The sequence below is a fragment of the Colias eurytheme genome, chromosome 1 (assembly GCF_061535395.1).
Source record: "Colias eurytheme isolate Ceu_HAF_F1 chromosome 1, ilColEury1 Martin Lab GWU primary, whole genome shotgun sequence".
Taxonomy (NCBI): Eukaryota; Metazoa; Arthropoda; class Insecta; order Lepidoptera; family Pieridae; genus Colias; species Colias eurytheme.
In genome coordinates this window covers 1,465,584-1,482,731 of record NC_142980.1, presented here as the reverse complement: position 1 = coordinate 1,482,731, position 17,148 = coordinate 1,465,584, and the positions used below count along the sequence as shown (strand labels likewise).

Genomic DNA, 17,148 nt, shown 5'->3' with positions numbered 1-17,148 from the left:
AGGTACTTAGTAGGTATTTAGGTAAAAAAAACAAACAAATTACTTCATACAATTTATTGAATCCCATAGATACAATACTTTTGAAATGTGTAACCACACTGACAGGATAATTTTACACAATCATTATATGAAATACATCTTCAACACCGATATAAGTATTATATACTGGGAGTATTATTTATTTCAAGATTCAATAAGAGATATTCTTCTTCTAAGAATACTTGTTGATCTTTTCGTGTGCAGTTACAAAGATGGATGAATATCAAATAACTAACTGGTTTTCATACTTGATGTTGCAATTCTTTTAAATTTTAAAATATCCATCGAACACTTCATCCACCTGAGTAAACCACTACACTGTACAAACATTCAATAAAGTATAAAACACGTAAAATGAGTGTGTAAATAAGTTTGAATACAGTCAATAAAACTATTTAAGTATATAGAACATTTAGTAAATTCTATAATCCACATCTACATTATGTAAACATGGTGTAGGAGCTTGCTCAATAACGACGAGACGAGATAAAAATCTGTATAATGTGAACATTTACTTCGATAAAATCCCCAGACTTAAGGAACACGTAAAATTATTTTTTTGATAAATTTTTCTTATACATTTTAATGTTAATATACTTTACGACTAAATACTTATCGACGATGTACATCGCTGTCTATTTAAATATATTTACCCCATGAGTTAAAATTGGTATCGGTACGTGCAAATATTCCTTAAAACTTATAGCCGTAACATATCTCTTCCTTTCATAAAACCACAAAAAAAGGAATGTTTAAAAAATTAAGTACAAACGAATCACACACGAGTGGAGCCTGTTTAGAATTACAGCTATCAATACTGAATTTATGGCAAAAACATTACAAACTAACCCACATAAATATCACAACACTGTGTTGCCATCACTCGTTACAATTGTATCTGATTCCAGAGATCATAGTTTATTCTATAATTTTAAATGCTATTCTTAGTAATTTCGTAATTACTAAGTACATTTTGAAACGAACCAGCATTATTTAAATTAGCTCACACCGATCTTTAGGAGCAATGCAAAAAGCAATATTATGAAAAATATAAGCCTATCACAAAGTAGTGAAACAATAAATAAGAATAACTGCCTCTTCAATTCAGTCTCATGTTGGAATGCAAAGTTAAACTTAAAAGTAGTGAACAAAAAAAATACTATTGAAAATTATCGGTTGTATAAATTAGTAAAATTAGTTGAGCTGCAAATAAATCACTAAAAATCATTCCCGACGGGATCGATACTTAAAAACTAAAAAATAAAATATAAATAATAACTATTCAACCTTAAACATGCATTAGAGAGAACAAAAAAAAACAACTTATCATAAAATTAACGTAACTAAAAATAAGTGGCAAAACAAGACAATAACTTAAAATCTAACATGTCTTGGATAAAGATATAAAATTGAGAACTTAAAGTAACTTGGTGGGGATGAGAGTGCTTATAGCAATTAAAATACTAAACAAAAACTAATATAAAGTATCCAGTATTCATGCAAAACTGAACGCTTTATTCGAAATCGTGTAAAATTTTTATTACTGTAACGAATTTTCTATTCCCGTTTAAAAATCAATTCGAATTCGAATCATCGCATATGTGATTATTTGCAAGTGTCGATTTAAGTGCGATTGTTTGTAAACAATTCGAATTTAAGAACATTAATCCTTAATACCGTATAAAAAAAGCTTAAAATGCTATAAATCATCAAGTGTATCGCAAAATGCAAGGTGGCAGTGTGTATACTGTATAGGTAGCAATAAGCTATTTCTCGTTAGGCGGCATTCCTCATCAAACTTAATGAGATTAAATTATAAAATTTGTAAAATATCAAGGAACATTTAATAATCAAATGTATAATGTAATTATATTTAATTTGTATTAATATTCGAATATATTTTGACTCTTGAATATTATATTTTATTGTAAACATAACCTTTTGTGAGTATAATCGTTAAAAATATTTGCTAAGAGACATTCGAGTACTTAAATTACTTTTATTAAATAATATTCTCTTAAATAACGTGTCATGTTACCTACAAACTATTTATGACTTCACGAGTCTAAATTTAATACTGAGCTGCCAATGGGCTTGTAACACAAAACTTCAATATTTCTGTAACTACATCAAGACGTGAGATTCATAATTCTACACACATAAAGCAAGTATATGTATGTACACCAAAATTGCATACTTTTAAAGTTGTTAAATGTTAATGATTGGATAAACGATTATATCTATGAAGTACACGCAAAGCACACTTAAATCAAAAACACACAAATAGGTGTAGTATAAAATGAGATCTTGTAGTAGTTGCAGCTGATTGGTCTGTAAATTTCTTCGCAACTTGATATAGTATCTTTTTAAGAATATTATGTAGTACTAAGTGGAATATTGATCATTACATATGAGAGAAAAATGAAAGACTATCAGCTGCAACGCAATTTAGAGATTCATAAAATGGCAATCTGAATAAATACTGCTATGAGGAACTTGATATTACAATGGCCTCAATTTAGCGGACTCTCCATAAAACCCAGAATCATATTCCTTCTCTATCTACATATCTCTCTCTGCCCTTTGAGCAAAGACATGTGCAAATTCGACATTTCATGCAATTCATGCCAAAACCTTTCTAACTCCTTGGTCAGGGTTGCTTATATGATATCATCCCTAATATTAGCTCAAATATTCTGAAGAATTCTGAGCTATACAGACATTATTTAATACTAATTAATCTAAAGATGCTACTGTTATAATAATATTTTATGGAAAGTCCATCAATCCCGTCCAGACGCACCGATATCTATACAATATTCTTCACTGGGTTAATAAATATGCCTACTTATTTCTCCCCGCTTCGCCTGGACTCACACGATACTTAAATATACGTAAATCTAATTCAAATTCCATTCAACGCGAACGTATTACGTCCATTTCCCTTATACTTAATTTACAACTTGACTGCGAAATCAACATTATAGTCTAAGAGCCAGATGTAACTTATAACTATCGCAACTACAATACACATGAAATACATCAACTCTGAGACTAATTTTATATTATGTTCAAATAATGTGTATAATCTACATGTCAACACTAAGGTATATGAATCTGTGTAAATGTGATATTATATTTTTAAACTATTAATGTGTTTTTGGGAAACATAGTAATATCTATAAATAGACAATTTTGAAACTACACCTCTGAAAAACTACAATACAGAGGAATAGCTAAGAGATATATCTTATAACTACATACTATTTTTACGATATTAGAATTTTAATTTGATAAACTTTAAAATTTCGCAGTCTAAGTTTTGAGAACATGTTTCACAATTTTAAAGATCCAACCGATTTTTGCTCTTAAATAAAAAGGAAATACTTCCAGAAGATTCTTTTATTTCTCTATGTGTGAAACCAAGAATGTATTGTAAAACATGTTCTCATTAATCTAGAAAAATATAAGATCACCATTTATTAAAATTACACTAAAAGATTAAATACATTCATATCTTGTAGACCTTGAAGATAATTATAAGATATTGTGAAATTTAAAGACAATGCAATAAATTCATTTTGTGTCACAAGACAAATAAAGTGTGTAGTTTTGAGTACATAATGTACTCCAATATGAAATTTTTGCAATAATCAACCGAAAAAAATATAAATTTTATTGAAAATTAAATAAAATTAAGGTCCAGCCTTAAAGTAAAAATTAAAAGTGAAATATGAATGCATCTCTAAGTAAATATCTGCGTTAATAATACTGACAGGTTTATAGTCTTTGAGGTAAAGAATTTTAAATATAATAACTTGAAATATACATAAATACGCGATATTTACTCGACAAGAATGTAAATACTTTATTTATGTCTATGTTAAATATAATTTTGGTAATAAATACCAATTTAAATACTAAAAGATTTCGTTTTGCATAACGAGATATCTATATTAGGGGAAAATTCATGAGCACATGCAGTTTTCGCTATGAGAAACAAGTGGATAATCGATTGTATGTAGTCAGTGTAATCATAAAAGAACCGTTCACAACACTATGAATATTTGTACTTTTACATTCGTTTGCAAATTTCCGTCACAATTCGACCGTTTCAAATATTCTGACACTACATAGGGCCGTTTTGGTATTACAGAACACATTCTATAATTAAACTGACTCTTCGAATTGTCTATGAAACTGACCAGCAGTGTGGTCTATGGTCCATCGTGGCAACACTCACTTGCACTATTGTTCACTGGTCTATGGCACGTCTATGGGAGGTGGTTCAGTAGCATTTGGTTGAACGCCTCCGAGACGCAGAATATCGGCTAATTTTATGTCCCTCCGCGCAAACGTTTCAGTCGCTCCTTCTCGATCTGGTCGGTGGGAGGCTCCCGGTCGAACGAGGTCAGCTCCAATCCTGTAAGGAAATATTGATAAGTTACAGCGCTAACAAACTGCGCAATACAAAAAGGTAAGGCACACGGTGACAGCCTGATATTAGAAAGAAAGAAAATAAATTTATTGCAAAAAAACACAGCCAACAACATTACAAAATTGATCTTAAGATTAGCAAACGGATACAGCCTCAGCAAAATGGAATGGTGTGGCATAAAGAGGGATTATCGATGAATATGGTGTAAAAATAGCAAGTGTTATATTATCTGTGTACATATAAACAGGGTGCATGACTCACCGAGCTCAGTGAGCGTGGGGCGCTCGGTGAGGAAGCGCCTCGCGGGCGGGTGCGGGGGCGGCGGCGCGGGCTGGGGGGGCGCCGGGCCGTCCCCGCACAGCCGGCGGGAGGCCAGCGCGCCGCTCACGTGCCGCGCTAGGGCTGTGCACTTGCTGAAGTTCACGCGGTTGCCGGACAGCCTGCAATAAATAAGTATTACAGGACATTATTACACAAATCGGCCTAGTCCCACAGTAAGGCTTATATATATGTAGGATCGGGGCCAAATGAAAAACACTTTGAACTTCTTGAGATTTATTTTCAGACCACAATCTTAATTTTTAGAAAACATCTTACAGAGAAACAGCCGTCTTCACCCACGATTCCACTGAAAGAGAAAGATCATTCCTCATTCGCTCTCTACTTCACATTCACTCATTGATTCGCTCATAGTCTATCGTTCTTCCATTCTAATCATCGTTCAGAAAGTTATCTTACACAGGTTCAGAAACATCAATTAATCATACATCTCACCTTATCATCCCACATATATATAGGCAATGGAGGGATATATACGTTATTATTGCTGGATACGGACTTACTACCCTGCAAGAGACCACCCATAGACATGGCACCTTTTTTAAGCTATTGCATAGCTTCTATCGCGGGCCTTGAGCGCGGGGATCGAATCCAGATATTGCGTAACGAAAAACCTCACGCTCCCCACTCCGACGGGCGCGGAGGTGTGGCTTGAAGGCATAGCATGCAATAGTTTTACCGCGGCAGTCCCCGAGTGCCACACGTCTTTTATTTTTTTTAAGTGGGGAAATCTTGCATGGATACCCACGGCCTCCGGGGAAGGGGCCGTGGGTTATGTCGGATTCCTTGCGACCAAAACCCCACTGTGTTCCGTCAAGCTGCATCATCGACGAGGCCACGGGTATGATAGAATTCGTCCGTGACCCCAATAGACATTGCACCTGCGATCAATTGGTCCCCTCTAGTGTCCTGTAGTTGCAGCACAATAATCTCTAATACGTTATTACACAGATATAGAAAAAAAAATTAATTGTGTTAGGTGTTTCTAATTATACGTTTACCACTATATGTATGACGTTTAAAATAAAAGTACGAATAAAGGCTAGCAAGTAAAAAAATCAAGTCAAATAGACCACTACTCACTTGGTCGGCGTGCTCTGGTTGACAAAGTGCAAGTCACGGCAAGTGACCGACAGCAGTGGTACCGCTGTTTCAGTCGGGGCCGCTGCTAGGGCTGCTCTGTATCTGAAATTATATATATTATAATTTTACTAGTAAATAAATTTAAATATTTTACGAAATACATATTTTGGTAAATTGATAAGTTCAAATAGTCTATGTTCGTATGTTTGTATCTATATGATCTATTTTGTATCTAGTTCTATATTCTCTAGTTCTATACTCTCTAGTATTCTAGTTTGTATCTATGTTTGTATCTATATGATTATATGAAATGAGTTTATATGAATAAAATAGTAGTTTTCTATATTTGAATATATCAACAAATAGAATAACAATACTCATGTACTTAGATTGTTAAGAAAAAAAATTGCTGATTTTCGGCGGTATGGCGACCCTTTAGAACCGTCCGAAAAGTTTGGCTTGGCGATTTTCGTAAATGGCTGCCCGACGATGATTAACTGTGCAAAAATTATCTTGGTACAAATGGTTGAATATCCTTTTTTTTTTTCAATTAACGCATTCGCGTCGGTATGGCGGGCTGTAAGTCACACCGGAGAAGTATGGCATGACACTACTGCCTACATCTTTTTTATGGGCTATCGGTAAATTCTAAAATTTTTGTGTTACAAATCGTTTGACACTCATAATTTATCCGACGAGTTCGGCAGTTCGAGTTTTGACATCATTTTTCTTTTTGTCGTACTAAGACCCCTTTTTTATTTTTTATTTATTTTTTTTATAGTGGGGAAATCTTCCAAAGATACCCACGGCACCCGGGGAAGGAGCCGTGGGTTATGTCGGATTCTTACCGACTAAAACCCCACTGTGTTCCGTCGAGCCGCTTTAATGATGGGGCCGCGGGTATTTGTTAGAATTCTTCCACGACGCGTACTAAGACCCCTGTAGAACCGCCATACTGTTACAAATGATGCAAAATTTTGTGTCAGGGTCTCCCGGCCTATTAAATAATTAGCTTACCTAGCATGGTTTCCGCTCGGTTCGACACACAGCTCGAGCTGACGCAGTTGCTGGCCGCAAACCGCTGACGTGCGGCTCCACTGTGATATAAAAAGAAAAAGTGAGCATATTTCCAATTAGATTAAAAAAAAAACTAAAAATATATTCCAATCTTGAGAAAATATTTCAATCTTATTATACTTATTTCATATGGTAACATAACGCTTAACCAGAAAAAAATTTCGCAAAATTTATTTCTAATAATTTTGAACCATAAAAATCAATCACTCATCACCAATCATACATATTACACAAAAATCTCTTTGTCTATTTTTGTATTTTTTTTTGACTTTTCTTTTTTGTGTGCACACTTAAGTTTTCATGCATTCTTCACCAGATATTTTAACGTACCGTTTTCTTCATTCTAGTGACTGGCGACATATTGAGCGCGCTTATGATCGCCATGAGCGAGTTAAAATTGCCGAGGTTGAAACACTCGCGCGCCGTCATCACCCACTGCTCGATCACGCGGGCACGATACTTGCTCTTTACCGGCTGAAAGTTTTTATTAATTTATTTTTTAAGTGTTAGAAAATATTAATTTTTGCATGCATTTTAGTCAAAAACCTTATAACACAGTCAAGCTAAAAGGTATCAAATTTATAATTCACACGTCAAACAGACAGGACAGTTGTTTGACAACCAAAGAATTAAATTTTGTCTAACTAGCTGTGCTCCGCTGATTTACCCGCAGTGCTCTGCTCCTGATGGTCTCAGCGAGATGATATTATATAGCCTTCCTCGATAAATGGGCTATCGAACACCGAAAGAATTTTGAAATCGTATCAGTAGTTCCCGAGATTAGCGCGTTCAAACAAAGAAACAAACTCTTCAGATTTATAATATTAGTATTCATAGTAAGCTTAAAATTGAACTGTCAAATTTCTTGTCCATACTTCCCAAAGAAACGACTATCCTTTTATCTTCCTCATGAATCTGCATAAATCTGCACTTTACACGAATAAAAATTTTTAGTATTTTTTTTTCAAACTTACCTTCAATATATCAGTAGCGACCAAATAGCTCAATCGGTTGAACCACTCAGCGTAAGCCTCCAGATTCTTGGTTCTCTTCGTTTCCACATCATGCAGGGTTATACCCTTGGATGATGTACCGGCCCGTACCGGTGCGAAGGTCTGGACGAACTCCTCTGGACCCAGGAACGAGAGACGGTGTAATTCCACTATGGTCAGCTGGTTGGCCAGTTCCACGGGTGTGAGGCCCAGGGTCAGGATATCGCCCTGTGGAAGGTCCACAATGTTAATCTATTTTAACGACATCCTATGTCACCGTATGTAAGGCGACTACTTGGTCGACAACACGTTAGGTTAGGCAAATTAATTTATTTAGAGCTCAACCTATGATGGTTTGAATCAGTATCAATATAGACGCATCCCTTTCATTCAAGTGAGACGAATTATTCTCTTTTGTCATGTGCAAATTAAGAACACTGTTATTAATGTGAAAAATAGCCGATGCATGCTCCTGAGTACCAACATTATTTTACTGTTATCGGTAAGTTCTAATAGAGCTCTTATTTTTGACAGATTAAAAGAAAATCAACTTTTGCGTTTAATTCGAAGACGAATGTGAATGAATTCAATGCATCGGTCAAAAAAATGCATTGGACCAAATTATATCTGATCTCTTCCTACTACGAATGTCCTTGTTAAAAAAAAGAAAAATAACGAAGGTGTTGACGCCTTGTGTGCAAAATTATTAATTACACACACACGCAGGCTCGCGAGTGCTCATCGGTCGATCGCCCCCCCGGCCCCGCGCGCCTGATCCCGCACTCTCAGCTCCGCGGCTCGTGCGAACAGTCGAACACACGCATTAATAATTACAATTTGTTTGTACTTGTCTGTACTATGTAAATTGCCGAGCACAAATATAAACCTTGAACTACCATTACGACTTATTATTTCATTATTTCACCGGCGACGAAGCCCTAAAGCCGCAACCAGCCTCTTCAGAAGGTAACTCCTATTATAATTCCCCGACAAAAAACAGCTACTCGTACGTAGAAAAGTTAAAGAACTAACGGAAAAAATATTGCAAGTAGAGCGATAAAAAATCCACCACCAATAAGTCTTACGTCTTTGAAAGCAACAAAGAAAGATTGAGAAAAAGAACGAACATCATTAGTTCTGGAAATGTGTATTTGTGAAATAAAATTGGAGTGACTAATAAAGATCTGGTTCGGATAAAACCAAGTTAATCAAATAGAAAAATCGCTTACAAGCGGTAAGACTGCCTATTTAACCCGGTATATGTTTTTTCAAGTGAAACTTTTATTATATCGTCTCAAACTTTTTGGTCTGTGTAGCGCATGTCGCGTGTATCGCGGCTGCCGAGTAGGTATACCTACTCGGCAGCCGACCGTCACGCGACATGCGCTACACAAAGCAGTGTTCGGAACCGTTCAAACAGTTTCACTTTTACCGTGGTTTCATAAAACCACACAACATTTTGTATGATACACGTACGTACAAACAAGTAAAAATGGAATTGTAATATTTTGTGATTAAAAATCTTATATCTTCTTTCAGGGCAATTATCACTGGAAGCTGAAAAAACCCGGTTGCAGTGTGAATGCGACCGATGGGGGAACAAGTATAATTTGGAAGGTTAAATGTTCTTAATTACAAAATAATATGACAAAATGAGTATGATGCATGGAATAATTAATTTTCCAAAATCATGTTATAATTTGTGTTAGAATTAATTATCGAATACTAAATATTATTTACATAAAATAGCGTAAGGGCCCTGGGTCTTCGGATCATTCCAGAACATAGCCTGTTGGACTCGTGCACAAGACTGTCGATTTCCTTGGAAGAGAGCGTTTTTAAGGTAAGAAAATGATGGAAAAATACGCTACGAATGAGATATTAAGTATTTGGTTAAGAAGGTTAAAAATGAGTTAGTTATGTAGTGTGTAAACAACCTGCTTTGAATATAGACTTTAAAACTTATGAGTGAGAGGACGATCTCCCCTCTCTTTTAAACTTGTTAAGGGTACCTTGTTTCTAAAATACCCGGGTTTTAGTCAAAATTCCTTCAATACACACTTTTTGAAACGCTTTGTTTTAAATATGTAGTATGTTTTATATTAATATAATTATGTTATCAATTTGATATTCATATCATGTTAAATGCATGAAAATGCAAATGCAATTATTTTTATATTAACTGTACTCAATTTTTCTTTTCTTTCTGAGTATCAGTATGACGGGAAATTTTAATATTTTATTTTGAACAAATTTCGGCAAGATTGGAATTTTGGTCGTGGTCGTCGTCATCGTTGGTAGTGTGACCGAATCATTACCAAAATGTCATGAGCTTATGTCAATAATTAGCGTTAGCAGTTTCTATTCCATGGCGTTAGGTACGTTTGTCTAAAGGCCCAGGACTTATTATCTTCTGTTGGGTTTGCGGCAATGATGAGTTCTGACCGTTACTTCTTGCTATCTAAATGTCTCCACTTCTCCAATAATGATGACTGCATTCCAGACACAATGACTCGATCGGAGGCAAAGCTTTTTAAGGTGCGTCCTATTACAGAACATCTTAACCAGCGGTTCCAACAATTATATATTTTATCACAAAATATTGCGTTAGACGAAAGTCTGACACAGTGGAAAGGTTGGTTAGATTAACCAATTTATCCGAAATAGAGCAGCCACAGTCGGAATCAAAACCTACGAGGTTTGTGAGTCCCAGACTGGCTTGTGGCGGTTTGAAGTGCACGTAGGGCATGACGAATCTCCACGAGATAGTCGTTTGTCTGGGGTTGTGCCGGCAATTGTGCTTAAACTTCTCAATGGTCTTGAGCACAAGGGCCACACGGTTTGGATGGATAATTTTTATAACTCTCCTACGCTTGCGCGAGAGTTAAAGATACGGGGGTTTGACTGTGCCGGTACTGTCCGCTTGAACCGTCAGTTTGTTCCCACTGAACTCACTAATCTGACCAAAGGTGGTTTGGCTGTAGGTCAAGTTCCTGGCTGCACTTCAGGCGATGTGGATCTTGTAGTATGGCGAGATAAGAACCTCTTTTCTCTTATCTCGACGTACCATGGGCTAGCAACGGTAAAGTGTGGCGACGTACTTAAGCCCTCAATAGTACTCGATTACAATGTGTGCATGGGTGGTTTTGATCGCAAAGATCAAATGCTTGCCATGTACCCGCTAGAAAGGCGGCGTAATCGGGTGTGGTACAAAAAGTTTTTAGACGCCTGTTAAATGTTAGTATCCTGAATGCTTTCATACTACTCCGCACACAGCGACCTCTTACCCACCGAAGGTTCCGTGAAACTTTGGTAGGGGAATTGGTCGCAAAACACAAGCCACCTTCACCCTCAGCAGGTACAACTAGACCAGTGGGACATTTTCCGGCTCAGTATGACTTTCTGGCCGGAAAACTTCACGAACGCCAGCGCAGATTTTCCGTTGTATGTAAAAAACGTACAACTGCATATTGCAGGCAGTGCAACGTTCCACTGTGCGTGTTTACCTGCTTTGAGCCACATCACTCTTAACAGTTACACATCACACAAACACTAACACTTGTGACACTTGCCTGTGCCGCTAACGCTACGGGCAATTTTATTCCACCCATGTTCATTTTTCCCAGGCTTAAATACTCTGAACTCTGACCTCCAGATTGCATTGGAGCTGGTAATTCTTCAGGATGGATGACAGAAAAGGAATTTTTGGTTTTTATGAATCATTTTATCAAACACGCGAAACCCACCAAGGATGAGCCAGCTCTATAACTACTCGATAATCATAGCTCACATGTGAATATTTCAGTTGTCAAAAAAGCCAAAGAAAACAATGTTATCATCTTATCGTTTCGCCCCCATTGCTCTCATAAATTGCAACCTATGGACGTAGTAGTCTATGGCTTGTTTAAAAACTACGGGACAGAGCACAGACTACATGAATGCATAATAATCCGGGGAAAATGATGACAATTTATGACATCCCAAGTGTAGTAAAGGAGTCATTACCACTCGCCTTGAACCCTGCAAATACTATCAGTGGATTTAAAGCTTCTGGTGTTTGGCCTTTGAATGTGGATATTTTCCAAGACAGTGACTTTGCACTGATCGTCCAGATCCTACAGAACATTCAGAAAACGTTCTAAATGAAAGTGAAAATTTGTCGTTGAATCTTGAAAATCCAGAACTATTAGAATTTGCTCCTGAAGATCAGCACCACAGAAATTATACGCCAAATAGAAACTGCAAACGAACCAACTCTAAGATGCTCAGGCAAAAATCAATTTTCCTCACCGAAAATTAAGCCCTTACCGAAGGCACCACCGCGAAAAAGGAATAGAAATTGCAGACGTAAAAGGAAGTCTGCTGTTTTGACTGACACGCCAGAAATAATCTTTGAGAATGGAATATGAAGAAAAGATAAAGAAAAATGGGAAATGAAATACTAAAAAAACTGTGAACAGATTCAGAATTTGAAGATTATCATTGTCTTGTTTGCGATGAGGCGTATAGTCATTCAAAAGGTGATTGGGTTGAATGTTTTGTTTGTAAGATGTGGGCACATGTAGGATGTGTGACAGGAGATACTATTTCGTTTATTTGTATCAACTGTAATTCTGATGCAGACTGAATTATTTCGTAAGGAAACTCATAGCAAGGCTGATTATTGTAAGTTGTTATGTAGAACTAAGAGATAATTACGAGACTTGATTTGTAGGTTTATAGTTAATTTTAGAGTGCCATTTTGATATATAAGTACCTACCTCTTATGATACATAAGTACAAAATAAGATGAATAGTTACAAACTTAAATCGTTAATTAATTGATTATAAAAAAGTATGTTTCAGTTAATTATTTAATGAGAAAATACATATTTTAGAAGTACTTAGTTAGTTATTGTTTTAACAAAGTAAAATAAAAAAAAATGATTGAAGGTGTCACATTTTTGTTTTTAATTGATGTTACTACTTGCCCTAAGCACGGGGTACGTTGTAACACTTCCCACTCCCTTTATTAAAAAACCGTAATTGCGGAAGAGTTACCTAGATTTTTGATATTTTTTCGATTTAACATAATAGAAGAATAGTTAATTTCAATCAAAGTTTAGTTAGTGATAAGCTAGCCAAGATATCGCGAGATATAAAAGTATTTTTGAAAATTGTTACAACTCTCGCGCCCCTATTCATAAAAATTGTCTATTTTCACGCACTAAAATAGATTAACAGTAGGTAATAAGTCCGTACCGGTTGCAAGCAATCAGTGCTTGTGACTTGCGGCACGTCGGCCAGCGACTCCTCGTAGTGCTCGAGCGCGGTCAGCTTGTCGAGCAAACGCTCGAGCATGCTCGACACGTCCTCGCGCACCGACGACATGTGTTCCGCGGCGCACCTGAAACGTTTTCAGTGCACGTTGAGTATTTTTTAAAGGTGTTTAATCGAATTTGATTAAATCCCTCTACCTGAAAAATGAAATTTAATCGTTTTTGATTAAAGAGCTCTAAAAATAAAAATTCGCCCTCGCTTTACGCTTGCGTACGCAGCTTATAGCACTTAGAGATCGCATACATACAAAGGTGACAGAATTATTGAAACAGGTTCAATAGTTTCTGAGATTCTCGTTAAAACGAATAAAGAAACAAACTCTCTAACTTTTACTATTGGAATAGAAAAGACATAAAAATCACTGCAAGTATCAGAAACTAAATTTTTTACATCCGTATTCAAATTATAATCATTAGTGATGCAATAAAAGTAAAATATACATGTATAGCAGTATACAATTTCCTCACTAGATGGAAACTTACAGTCGCAAAGCATTAATAACATTTAAATAGTTCGTATGCTGACGGAGCGCAGACAGGATTTAAATAATAAGGAGCCAAACACGTCGCTAATTATTTCGCAAAATTATATAGAAGCGCTAATGAGTATAATACGACTAATTACTATTACACAGTACGACTATACATTTGGCATGGCAGTTACGCTGCCAGGAGCTTAGTGGTACAACAAAACCAGGGTTTCTTGGTTCTACTCCCTTTAGAGACTATAAAGTTTTATATAAATATTTCTCTTGCGTTTAAGTCAGGAGAAATATCGATCTGTGCCATAAATAATTATTTTTACTCAACATTTTGTACGATAAAATGTAATAAAATCACTCAAACATACGCAATGCTATACAGTATACACAATAATATTGTTTATTCACTTGGTTCTGATGAAGAAAACTTAATTTGATGTACAAAATATAATGCAATTCCAACTTCGGGAACACGTGTTATTTGAATATTCTCCATCATGCAATCTCTTCCAATTTAATCAAAATAATAAAAGTCATTCTGGTCAAAACTTGAAGATAATAGATTAAAACAAACATAAAATAAAATCTCCATATTGAAAGTTGGTCCTTCGCAAAGCATTTCAAATTCAGTGAACGTTAGAACATATTTACATATGCACACAAGCTTCTTGCATTCGCAATAGCGCTCAATCTCTATACATGATTTTGCTCTATTAAGATGAATAGGCAATTAAAATCCTGCTCAGTAATTTGTCGCCTTGTGACCCAAGTGTAAGTTGCGAACTAGGCCAGCGCATTTGTTACTCAGTTTCCTGGTTAATCCGGGAAAGATCCAGAACATTATAACTCGCTTTCATTAATATACTTTGGCTCGACTAACCGTAATGGGAATTTGCAAGCTTCGTCAGATATGATTAACTATCAAGTCTGTAAACCAAGATTAGCTTGAGACAATTCTGGAAAAAAGCTCATTACAGGTAAATTAGCTTGGAGAAATTTTTGCATATGTAGTGGTGTGTATATTACTCAGATCTTAGAGCGCGTTTCCACTATATCGTTCTGGCCTATACAAAAATGTTTCGATATCCTAACATTACTATTTAATTTTATACTTATTCCTAGCAACACTTTTGTTTTCGATAAAAACAAGTTTTTATTTGAAAGAAAATGGTTTTGACTTTATAAAAAAAAATATATCATTCAATTTCACGTCCTTGAGTAAACGACAAGGCGACTACCGTGAAACAATAAAATATCGTGTCCATAATAATTTGTTTCATAATTAATATTTGACCATAATAATTACGAAACAAAACAAATAAATAAATCGTCACTTGATAGTGGAAAGTGGAAACACGCACAAAACCAGAATAAACCAGTTTACGCTGTCCGCAGGTGCCACGTGCAGTCGTTTGGTACCGTGAACATAAAGCACACATTTCATTCAAAAATTATAATTATTACGTACTTATAGACCGGGAGATATTGACACAAAATTTCGAGTCATTTGTAACAGGATGGCGGTTCTACAGGGGTCTGAGTACGCAATGACAAAAAGAAAAACGATGGTGTGAATACTGGTACCGGCGGCTTAGTCGCGTGGGCGTTAGTCGAACTCGTCGGAAAAATAACGAAAGTCACGTTTGACTTTGACTTTGACGCGAAAAAAAAAATTTGCAGATTTTCGGCGGTATGGCGACCATTTGGAATCGTCCGAAAAGTATGGCATGGCGATTTTCGTAAATGGCTGCACGACGATGGTTACCTGTGCAAAAGTTAGCCTGGTACAAATGGTTGAATTGTTTTTTTTTAAATCAACACATTCGCGTCGGTATGGCGGGCTGTAAGTCACACCGGAAAAGTATGGCATGACACTACCGCCTACTTCTTTTTTATGGGCTATCGGTAAATTCTAAAATTTTTGTGTTACAAATTGTTTGACTTCGCTATTTTTCCGACGAGTTCGACTAACGCCCACGCGACTAAGCCGCCGGTACCAGCGTTCACACCATCGTTTTTCTTTTTGTCATTGCGTACTAAGACCCCTGTAGAACCGCCATCCTGTTACAAATGACTCGAAATTTTGTGTCAATATCTCCCGGTCTAGTTAATGTAAAAGTTATACGTATGTTAAATGTGCAAATATTAAAATAAAGTCTCATCTTTTTCAGAGGAGAAACACATATAGTTTAATTTAAAATCCCTTATATATATTATAAAATAAAAACTAAAAATAAAATGTTGTTTTATTTTATTTGCTAACCATACACTACCACAAACGCAAAAATTTCTCCAAGCTAATTTACCTGTAATAGGGAACCATCCAGAGCAAGGAACTTAAAAATATACATCTGATTTATTATTTATAGTTACAATAGTTCAAAAAGCAGCATTCACCTCCCAAAATTGGCATCCCATAAAAGCTTGGTTCTCTTCAAGTACACATACTACTATGTGACCCACTTGCAGTTACAATTATTAAAGTTAAAAACACTCCACTAATGAATTAGCATTCTGAATCGCAATTTTCAAAATACCTTTGTACCCAAAAAACTTGGTACTCGCATTCCAAAATACCAAGATTATTTTTGACAAGGAAGAATGTATTTATAAACTTTTTAATACAAATCCTTTTCTCACCTTATAACAAAAGTTGATTATATTTTTTTCTCAATATTTCGATTTCAATCTTATTATAAAACTAGCTTACCGTCCACGGCTTCGTCCGCTTTGTCTACAACCTAATAAATGATATATTAAAACCTTCCTCTTGAATCGATCTATCTATTAAAAAAACCGCATCAAAATCCGTTGCGTAGTTTTAAAGATTTAAGCGTACAAAGGGACATAGGGACAGAAAAGGCGATTTGGTTTTATACTATGTAATGATGATATCCTAAAACTCGCTACTCTCCGAGTATACATACCTCTGTGTGATGCTCTTGAGCAAAGCCATGACGCGATCATCTCGGAAGTCGTACGGGAACATTGTGGTCCACTGGTCCACGACGCGCACCAGAGAAACCATGTCCTGGACTTCTTTTTCTGTTGACTCCTTCATTTCTGATTTGCCCTGAAGTGTTTGGTAGATGCGGATTATGAACAAAATCTAATGTATATTAATCTTTTGCTTAAGTAGAATATGGTCTTAAATGTGGTTGCAATCCGGGGGGTAGTATAAAAACTCAAAATTTAACTGTTTAAGCTTATCAAAAAACCTGCAAATCATTCGTGATACTTAAGATCTGAAAAATTACATTCAAGATATAGGCAATCAAATCCTGAAATTCATCTCCCCATTGAGTTTTAACTTAAAATCAACAACAACGTCACCAACTTTATGTAAAGGGAAATAAAGACAATTATTTGTTATTATTAGA

General features: G+C 35.8%; 1 protein-coding gene across 1 annotated transcript in view; it reads right to left on the bottom strand.

The window, feature by feature from the left end:
• Positions 1–56: 56 nt before the first annotated feature.
• The window catches only part of LOC149910861 (ras-GEF domain-containing family member 1B-like), a 50,947-nt gene continuing 33,855 nt past the window's right edge, over positions 57–17,148 (bottom strand). Inside the window, exons 6-13 of the mRNA XM_090120059.1 lie at positions 16,696–16,841; positions 13,210–13,354; positions 7,951–8,196; positions 7,307–7,450; positions 6,917–6,996; positions 5,900–6,001; positions 4,739–4,917; positions 57–4,462 (exon numbers count right to left, since the gene is read on the bottom strand). Coding sequence (XP_089976185.1) covers positions 4,377–4,462; positions 4,739–4,917; positions 5,900–6,001; positions 6,917–6,996; positions 7,307–7,450; positions 7,951–8,196; positions 13,210–13,354; positions 16,696–16,841 — 1,128 coding nt within the window. The 3' untranslated portion in view covers positions 57–4,376. The remainder of the gene's footprint in view (positions 4,463–4,738; positions 4,918–5,899; positions 6,002–6,916; positions 6,997–7,306; positions 7,451–7,950; positions 8,197–13,209; positions 13,355–16,695; positions 16,842–17,148) is intronic.